This window comes from Crocuta crocuta, unplaced genomic scaffold (assembly GCF_008692635.1).
Source record: "Crocuta crocuta isolate KB4526 unplaced genomic scaffold, BGI_CrCroc_1.0 scaffold32, whole genome shotgun sequence".
Taxonomy (NCBI): Eukaryota; Metazoa; Chordata; class Mammalia; order Carnivora; family Hyaenidae; genus Crocuta; species Crocuta crocuta.
The window spans coordinates 2490989-2501434 of record NW_027529424.1 but is presented as its reverse complement, the minus strand read 5'-3'; the positions used below and the strand labels follow the sequence as shown (position 1 = coordinate 2501434).

General features: G+C 43.7%; 1 protein-coding gene across 5 annotated transcripts in view; it reads right to left on the bottom strand.

Annotated features, from left to right (window-relative positions):
- Positions 1-3938: 3938 nt before the first annotated feature.
- The window catches only part of SEPHS1 (selenophosphate synthetase 1), a 31065-nt gene continuing 24557 nt past the window's right edge, over positions 3939-10446 (bottom strand). For 3 of the 5 annotated variants that reach the window (XM_077758483.1, XM_077758485.1, XM_077758484.1), the window contains 3 exons: positions 8673-8885; positions 6765-6934; positions 3939-5419 (listed from right to left, as the gene is read on the bottom strand). In XM_077758483.1, coding sequence (XP_077614609.1) covers positions 5330-5419; positions 6765-6934; positions 8673-8885 — 473 coding nt within the window. In that variant the 3' untranslated portion in view covers positions 3939-5329. Of the gene's footprint in view, positions 5420-5632; positions 6935-8672; positions 8886-10446 lie in introns of those variants that run through there. The other 2 variants (XM_077758487.1, XM_077758486.1) reach the window with 2 other exon arrangements.

The window sequence follows — 10446 nt, the reverse complement described above, 5'->3', positions numbered from 1 at the left end:
AAAAATAGTTGGTACCCTTTGACCAATATCTGCCAATTTCCCTTATTCTAGCCCCTGGCAACCACCATTCTACTCTCTGGACTTATTACAGATAATTCTTAAAAGTTTTATTGTGTTTTTCAACCACTTGACAGTAATCATGAGCATTGATAAGAAAACCCTGGACTTTATCCATTTTTAAATCGTTGCCAATTATGAAAGTTAAAAAAAAACAACTTCATATTGTTGTCATAACTTGCCTGCCTCTTGAGAATGAATAAGCTTCTATGTATACATTGGTATCAGCATTTCTGTGATTCGCCTCTAGATTTCTGTATTCAGGTAGGTTAAGCTATACTGTAGGAACAAGTACATCCTGAAATCTTTTTTTTTTTTTAATGTTTTTTTTTTAATTTATTTCTGAGAGAGATAGAGAGAGAGAGAGAGACAGCGTGAGCAGAGGAGGGTCAGAGAGAGAGGGAGACACAGAATCTGAAACAGGCTCCAGGCTCTGAGCTGTCAGCACAGAGCCTGACGTGGGGCTTGAACCCACGAACCGTGAGATCATGACCTGAGCCGAAGTTGGAAGCTTAACCGACTGAGCCACCCAGGCACCCCAGTACATCCTGAAATCTTAGTGGTACAACAAAATAGTTTGCTTCCCAATCATGTCACCATTAATGTGAGTCAGCAACTCTCATTTGCACAGTGATTCAGGGGTCCCCACATCTGCTCTGTGATGCTGCCACCCAAAACCTGTGCCCTTTGAGGGCACCAGTGGGAGGGAAGTGACCATAATGGTGGCCCTGACAGTTGGAGAGACTGGGGCCAGCTCCACCCTCTGAGAACCAGGAGTCAAGTTGAAGGATAAAACAGTGAGTCGGGAAGCTTATGGGCCACAGGGAAATACCATAAACCCAAGGAGGGAAGGATACCTCAGGGATGTGTCATGCCCAGAATTTCCCTGCTGTTTTACGATTCAGATACGTGAGGATTGGGCGTTTCTCTAAAATTACTGCCTGAAATCTGCTAGCTTTCCTTGGACTCCTGGAAAGCAAATTATGCCACAGTCTGCCTGGAGGCCTGGGATACAGGGCTTGGCAACCAGTGACTGTGACATCTTCCTCCCTGCCAGCCCCACACAGCAGACCCATGTACACAGTTTTTAAAAAGAAGTTTTTATTTATTTATATTGAGAGAAAGAGAGAGTGAGCAGGGGAAGTGAAGAGAGAGAATCCCAAGCAGACTCCACACTGTCATTACAAAGCCTGATGCAGGACTCTAACTCACAAACCACGAGATCATGACCTGAGCCGAAACCAAGAGTTAGACCCTTAACAGACTGAGCCACCCAGGTGCTCCACAATTCTTGTTAATATTATACTTAATTTTATTCTAAGATTAATGGTCTTATTCTGTTATTTGAGAAATCCTTTGTAGATGTGTATCTGATTCATTTGTATTATTTTTTTTGTTGTTTATTTATTTTTGAGAGAGAGAAACAGTGTGAGTGGGGAAGGGGCAGAGAGAGAGGAAGACACAAAATCTGAAGCAGGCCCCAGGCTCTGAGCTGTCAGCACAGAGCCCCGATGCAGGACTGAACCCATGAACCACGAGATCATGACCTGACCCAAAGATGGATGCTTAATTGACTGAGCCACCCAGGCGCCCTTTAATGTTTATATATTTATTTTGAGGAGGGGGGACACAAGCAGAGGAGGGACAGAGAGACAGAGAATCCCAAGCAGGCTCTGTGCTACCAGTATGGAGCCTGATGCAGGGTTTGAGCTCATGAATGAGATCATGACCTGAGCTGAAACCAAGAGTCAGACACTTAGCTGACTGAGCCACCCAGGTGCCCCATGACTCCTTTGTATTATTTCTTAATGTACTAGAAATAAGATCTAGCCTTTATTTAAAAAATTTTTTTAATGTTTATTTTTTTTTAAATTTATTTCTAGGAGAGAGAGAGAGAGAGCATGAGCAGGGCAGGGTCAGAGAGAGAGGGAGTCACAGACTGAAACAGGCTCCAGGCTCTGAGCTGGCAGTCAGCACAGAGCCCGACGCGGGGCTCGAACCCACGAACCACGAGATCATGACCTTAGCGAAAGTCGGACGCTTAACTGACTAAGCCACCCAGGCGCCCCTAATGTTTATTTTTGAGAGTGAGAGAGTATGAGCAGGCAGAGGGGCAGAGAGAGAGGGAGACACAGAATCCAAAGCAGGCTTCAGGCTCTGAGCTGTCAGCTCAGAGCCCGACATGGGGGTCTAACCCACGAACCAAGAGATCATGACTTGAGCCGAAGTCGGATGCTCAATCGACTGAGCCTCCCAGGCACCCCTCCAGTCTTTTCTTTAAAAAATAAAAACCGGAGGGCTCATGGACGGACCTGGAGAGTACTATGCTAAGTGCAGTCAGAGAAAGACATACCATATGATTTCATTTCTGTGTGGACTCTCAAACAAACTAAAAGCAGCAGCAGACCCATAAATACAGAGAACTGACAGTGTCCAGAGGAAAGGGTGGGCTAAGCGGGCTGAAGGGGGATGGGAGGTACAAGCTTCCAGTTACGGAAAGGGCAGGACACAGGGGTGAAAGGCCCAGCATGTGGAATACAGGGTGTTGTGATAGTGTTATATAGTGACAGATGTGGTGAGCATAGCAGCAGCAGCAGAGTGGGACTGGGCTACTAGAATTTTAAGTTTTCAAAATGGACCAAAGCAGGGCCATGTTCTAGACATCAGTTTTATACAATTCTCCTTTAGGAACTAGGCAAAATATAGGACTTGATAATTAACTTACCATTTCATAGATCTCCATCAACTTCTATGTGCATATGCTTCCGTTCTTGAAATATAGAGCACAAAATACATTGGCTCTTCTGCACCCAGACCACTGGTGGAGTGGATTTTCTAGTTCCTTCCACAAAGTTTTGATGGGCTCCATTAGATGCAGTCCTCCAAGCAGGAAGCCCCCTCCACAGGCGAGAGGACTGGCAGGAGAATCCGAAACCAGCAAAAGCATCAACTGTGAACCCAGAGTTGGACATCAAACATGTAACTTAGAGGGAATCCAGGAAACCCTGCGGAGAACAGGTCCAAGACCTGCTCACCCAGTGTCCACCGACTTACTGAAAGCCACGGGCCAGCTTGGATTCTAGCAACTCCTGAGTGCATCCAGACATCCATGAATGAGCACCCTGTCGCACCGATGGCTTCACTCAGTGAAGGCTGAGCGAAACCACGGTTCACTTCATTGAACCACGTTTAGGTTGAAGGAGACTGGACCAAGCAGAAGCAGGGATATTCCCATGTTGCACTTTTGAGAATAGGTTACTTGAATCTGTTGGTTTTCCACGTGGACCCTGGCACGTTTAAAAATTTCATCATTCATGGGCATCTGGGTGGCTCAGTTGGTGGAGTGTCCGACTTCAGCTCAAGTCACGATCCCCATGGCTTGTGAGTTGAAGCCCTGCTTGGGGCTCTGTGCTGACAGCTCAGAGCCTGGAGCCTGCTTGGGATTCTGGGTCTCCGTCCCTCTCTGCCCCTCCCCTGCTTACTCTCTCTCTCTCTCAAAAGTAAACAATTTTTTTTTAATTGCATCACTCATGGAGGCATTTAATGAGAAAAGGTACAAATTACTATTGAAACTAAGTTATATTGTCTATGTAACCATTACCTCATCTAGAGAATAAGGGTGTTGAGTGTGGGAAATGAGCACAAGGAGGTAGAGAGAGATCTCTCTACACACACACTCACACACAAGATATTTAAGTATCTGAACCATCGTTATCTATGCTTACTTTATTCTGAAAAAAAAAAAAAGTATAGTATCATATAGCTATTCTGGTCTCTCTTTACAAAGCAAGACTGTAAGACTTAGAATTCAGATAGAACTCTTTTAAAGGCAACACTAAATTCAGACGGAAACCGCAGGCTCATACATCTAAAATCAGAACAACTTAAAACACTCGTGTTTATTCATCAGAAGGCATGCAGAACTTGGAGACTACAATATACTAAGCGATTTAAAAAACATTTAGCCGAAAAGTACATATTGCTTACACAATATTTCAGTTTCTCTTCCTGGACAGAATTACAGTAAATGTTTCAACACAGCCTGTGCAAATAACAAGCGAGGCTTTGATATTCCCGGGCAAGTGACTCCTGTTGCCCGAGGGAATAATTGACCTACCTCACCAGGGCCCAGCCTCTCCAGGCTGTATGAAACAATCCTGTGTATTTTAACAAGCTGTAGTTTTGGATGCAACTGCATCGTAGGATTTAAGGAAAATAAATCACTGTACCCAAGGTCAATGTGAAGTGTTAAAGGGCTACCAGGAAGCCAAAGTATTGTCTGTTAACTCTTCACCAAATTTGAAGATTATTTACACAGATTTTGCTAAGAAGTCAAAAATCCAATCACTTGATCCTTCAAGGAAATTTCAAAATATTTGGGTTGGTCTGGGTTTTGCGGGGCCCAGATGGCAATAAACAGAGTGGCCAAAAGTGGAAGAAAAATTCCTGTAAGAGCATATTGTGAAAGCAGCTCCTTTCCTTCCTTCCTTCGCCTCCCCCGGCCCTTCTTGACACCCCTTTAGATCTAACCTCCCTGTAAGTGGCCACTTGGGGGTGCCTATGAAAGATAGATTCCCTAGTCCACCAGAATCCAGATTCTGCCGGTCTGGGGTAGGGCATGTGACAAGCATCTCCAAGTGATCCTAGTGCAGGTTAATGTTCTCTCGGAAACCCAGCTTTTTTACCAGTCCTTCCTCCCCAAGATCACATGAATTACATGGACCTCCTTGTACCCAGCATTTTCTAACCATGAGTCTCCATGAAGATATCCTCAGGTATATAATCCGATTAGCTCACTTCCTCTCAGTAGGCCCACCACCAAGGAAATCATAAGCATTCAAGACATGATCAACTTTAAAAAGAATTCTGATTTAGTGATCACTGGTCTATCAAAAAAAAAAAAAAAAAAAGCTCAACAGTATGTTCACCTTACTCAGAGGTTTCCAACACATTTTATTTTGTAGACCACTGGTTTGTAGCTTTTGAGGACCAACATCTGTATAAATCCCTAGAAAACGTCCAATCAGTGTCAGTTCCTTAGCGGCCCTTGAGGTCCCGCACACCCGCACGTATGGCTTGAGTTCCAGTCATGCCCGCAAAACGGCTGCCCTCTGGCTCCGGGCGGAGGGCGCATCCACGGTGAAGCCTCTTCCGGGGGCGTCCTCTCTTGAGGGGTGGTTTCCTTTGGCAAGAAGAGGGGCTGTTCTCACGGCTTGGGTGCCTGTAAGCAGGAGGCATTCAGAAACTTGCAGGGACGGGGGTGCTTTTTCTCTTAGGCAGACACTTGAGCCGTCAGTGCACTTGTGCTTAATGAGAGCAATCCCCTCCTTACTGTTTGGTGGGTTAAGACAGAAGGAAGCCTCTGTTTTTGAGTAACACAGATAAACACCTTTTTAGATCACCTATTTGTTCTAGAACTACAAAATTTAATTCAAGAAAATATAGGTCCCATGAAAGACTTAAAAGTTTTATAAAACTAAAATCTAGTTTTCCCCAATAAATTGTACTTTTAGCCAAAACCCTCCCAATGCTTCTAAAATAATACTAAAGGGGGCATCTGATTATACAAGAGCAATAAAAAAAAAATTAAATATTTATTTGAATAACAAGTTTAAGTTCAAGCTGCAATGTTGGCAATGCAGGTTTTTAACACAGATCACAGAAAGCGTGCACGAAAATATACTGGCGCCAAGGACAAAATAATGCTAAGAATTAGGCTGAATAACTGCTGATTTTAAGAAAACAAGAGGCCTGAATCACTATACAAAATATAAAATGTATTAAACACTACCATCCACAGAACAGTCTTTATTATGGATTATATTTAAAAATTATTTGTGTAGTTAATTATATATTGAATTGTAAATGAGTATTATACATGAACCCCCTTTAGGGAGGCAATTCCTTGTTGCTCTATAGAACATCTAATTACATTGCAAAAAGAATCCTTTTTTGCTGTCAATAAAGAAGACAGTTAATGGTATTACTGTAAATATTAGGAAGGCTACAAAAAAGAAATCTGATTTCTTTTTTGTAGAAAACTTCAAAGTGCTTTCCATGCAGAGTTAAGCACTTGCCTTGTTTAACTGAATGCACTATTGGGAAAATGTCCTGGGTCAAAGAGATGCTCTCGAATGAGGAGACCGGGCTTTAAAAATCAAAGACTGGAAGGAACCACGCAACCCTCTCACTACCGGGCTACCACTGTGTCACTTACCAATTCCATCTTTCCAGAATCCCATTCAAGACACTTAAAAAAAGACCAGACCGAGAACGATAAATACACACAAAATGAAAAGACACCAACTGCTATTTGACACCACGACTGGTAATGTCTGTGCTACGTGAAAGCACCTTTAAAAAGAGCCTATGCGGCAAGAGATAAGTGTCTAAAGATTCAAAATGAATCAACAGTATTGGATAACAATATAATTCTCAACTCAGAAGCTGCCTCAAGATTAGGTGCATCTTCAGTTAATGTAACAGGAAAAAAAGGCAATGGATTTTATTTTATTAATTGCATCCACTCACAAATCGACCTAAGGTCACCAGATGTGTAGACACAATGAGATTTTTGTAGTTGTTTATAGTCTTTAATTGCAATGATGAAAAATGAAATAGATCTATTTAAAAACAAAACCAAATAGCTAGTTGGGTCTAGATTAAGAGGTGGCCCCCGGGGTGGGGTTCACGTTCTGAGTGGCCACCTGTGGTGCGACTTCGATGATCCGGGGCTTGTCTATGATTCTGGCCGTGCGGTTGCCCTTCTCTACGATCCCAATAATCCACGCTTGGTGACCTTCCCCGTATTTGGGAGACTTTATCTCTGCACAGAATCGAGCAGCTTGCTCACGCGGTAAACAGATTAGGAGGCCTCCTGGCAAAGAGAAAAAAAAAAAAGAAAAAAAAAAAAAAGGATTATCTTCAGGGCTCTGCCACGGTCTCTCTACTGCGCTTCCCGTGTTTGCACAGCGCTTCCGGTCTTCCACTATGCTTCCACCAAGATGCCCTTCAGCCACCAACTCTCTTCTGTCTCTACAAGAGCCGCCCTTTCCAGTCAACTGGGAATCCCACAGATTAAACTGCCGAGCAATTGGCGACTTCTTAGTAAACTACTATATTAAAAGCACACAACAACCTTTAAACAGTGAAAATGAGCTGCGTGTGACTCATTTAACACTGGGTAGCATAGAAGTAAGGCATTTGAGGCCTCAATAATATATGTGGCAGCTACTTTTTTCTTGCTACACTGAAATATTTAAAACCAAAAGAGAACTTTTCCTTTTTTTCTTTTCTACGTGGATTTCCTCATGTTACAAAAAGCGCTTTTTAAGCTTTTTTTTTAACTTAAAACTTAAGATCATGAAGGAGTGTATGCCTCAGAGCATCTAGGTCCTGTCCCGGGCTCTGTCATCTTCAAAACAAAAAAAGCATAAAACATGTTATAAAAACCTTCATCAATAGGTCAGTAGCTAAGACAGAAATTCATTCAACACTTACTCCAGGCCCACCAGGTGGCATCAGTGGCTCATCCGCTGGCACTAAGTGGCCCACTAGATGCCAGGCACTATTCTGGCCAGACACTGAACCAACAGTTCAGTTGCGCTCTTGGAATTTTTTTTCTAGAAAATGGATTTAGACAGGAAACTGAAAGTCCTCTATAGAGGCTGTGGGAGGCCTACCAGAGAATTGCAAGTCCTCTTACAGAGCTGACACATGGGCAGGCTTTGAGGTCCTCGCCTCTGGCTGCACCCCGCAATCCTCTGGGTGCACTGTTAGAATTACTGCTGACCAGGCCTACCCCCAGACTGGCTTAATCAGGCTTACTGGGGGGGTCAGGTGTATGCACTGGTATTTTTTTCGTTAAGTTTTTATTTACTTATTTTGAGAGTGAGAGAGTGAGAGTGAGAGAGAGAGAGAGAGAGAGAGAGAAGCCCAAGCAGGCTCCACACTGTCAACGCAGAGCCCGATGTGGCTCAAACCCATGAACCATGAGATCATGGACGTGAGCCAAAACCAAGAGACCCTTAACCGACTGAGCCAAGGAGCACCAGAAGCCATTGGTATTTTTAAATGCCCAGAGGATCTGACCCTTTTCTCAGGGTAGGGAAACTCCTGAGTTAGCAATAAGAAAGAAATAAGAAAAGCTGAAAAAAGACAGGATGTATAGGATGAAATGCAGGCATCAAGGTAAGGGGCACCAGAAGACATAAAATACTCTCATTCCTAAAATTCCAATTTTAGACTTTTTCTTCAGGAAAAATATAGCCTGTTCAATGTAACCTGTATGTATCACAGTTAATTCAAATGCTAAGTTTCAAAGACAGCTGAGTTAATGACTCCTTTTCCCACATTCTCCCCACCTTCCATCCGGTCACCAAACAGAAACACGGAATTTAATGCTCCTCTCGTCACACACAGAATGGCAGGAGACGGGTGACCTACAGCATCCGAGGGGCCTGAGAACGTTCATGCTAAGAAGGCCACGGTTATCTACCAGCACCGACCTCACGCTAAGTGGGGTCATGCCCAAGTACCTGGCTGCTTTCCTGTCAGGGAAATTTCCGTTAGCCTCACTAGTTTAGTCCTCAGATCTGGGCCCAGTATCCTTGTACCTGAGGTCTCCGGGCAGGTCCCATGCATGAGGCCGAACATGTTTCCACAGGCCTTGCTCACAGCAGCCATCTTGGCCAGGACGGGAAGGTTGTGAATCACAAAGGACACCTCATTCCTCTGCTGTTTGGCCAGGTTCTGAGCGTGGCCCAAAATTCCAAAGCCCGTGATGTCAGTGGCAGCGTGGGCATTGAACGTGTGCATGAGTCCTGCAGCTAAGAGAGGACAGAGGACCCATTTATTATCTGGTGAAATAAATGAAGACTTGAGAATAAAAAGCCACCTTTCCTCAGGACACCTGGGTGGTTCAGTCGGTTGAGCGTCGGACTTCAGCTCAGGTTACGATCTCGTGGTTTGTGGGTTCGAGCTCCGCATCGGGCTCTGTGCTGACAGCTCAGAGTCTGGAGCCTGCTTCGGATTCTGTGTCCCTCTCTCGCTCTGCCCCTCCCCCGCTCATGTTCTGAATACACATTAAAAAAAAAAATACCTTTCCTCATCTAAAAATTTTAAATAAACTATGATCTCAATACTCCTAATTCGTCAGGAAGATGACATTACTGGAATAAGGAAAAAGTAGTTTCTCAAAAAAACCCCAACAAAAACCAGAGTGAAATTCTGAAAGTTGCTTTCTTTTCTCTTTAGTTTTTTAAAATTTTTATTTTTGAGCAAGAGAAAGCGTGCACATGCACATAAATGGGGGAGGGGCAGGGAGACAGACCCCAAAATCTGAAGCAGGATCTGGTCTCTGAGCTGTCAGCACAGAGCCTGATGCGGGGCTAGACCTCATACACTGGGAGATCATAACCTAAGCCAAACCCACTGAACCATCCAGATGCCCCTGAGAGTTAATTTCTTATTCCACTTGAACCATTTAGAACTATCAGCAGCTTCAGTCCACAATAATTCTCCAGTGAACGAAAAAAGAATTACTACTTCAACAAAAGGTAAACCGGTCTAAGGCATCCTAAAATCAAAGAACAAGACTTTTTAAGATGGACCTAAATTCAAGACATTCTCACTACAAGTGCATTGCCTAAATTAAGGTTAATTTTTTAATTAAAAAAAAGGTTTCAAAGTACTTTGAGGTTTGAAGAAAGGAGCAGAAAGTACAGGAGGTTCCTATATACTCCCTGCCCCCTTCTCTTAAATTATTAACAGCTAGCATTGGGTGGTACACTTGTTACAAGTGATGAGCCATTGCTGACACATTATTATTGACTCAAGTTCAGTTTACATCAGGGCTCACTCTTGACGTTGTACAGTGTATGTGTTGACAAATGTAGGCCTCATATGCATCATTAGTACCATAGAGTATTTTCACTGACCTAAAATTTCTGTGCTCAACCCATTCATCCCACCCGCTCCCCAACTCCTGGCAACCACTGCTCTTTTCACTGTCTCCATAGTTTCGCTTTTTCCAGGATATCGGAGTTGGATTCTTAAGAGTCTTTGGTCTTTTCAGATGGTCTTCTCACTCAGAAATACGCTTCTAAGTTTCCTCCATGTCTTATACGGCTTGATAGCTCATTTTATTTTTTAAAAATGTTTATTTATTTTGAGAGAGAGGGAGCATGAGCAGGGGAGGAGCAGAGAGAGGGAGAGAGAATCCCAAGCAGGCTCCATGCTGTCTTCATTGAATCATCCCCGCCCCTTTCTGGACTCTGCATTCTGTCTACTAACACTGGTGTCACACTGTGGTGACGACTGTAACTAAACTACCTTGGAGCTGGGTGGCGTCAGTCCTCCGGCTCTCCTCCTTCAGCACCGTGTCGGCTG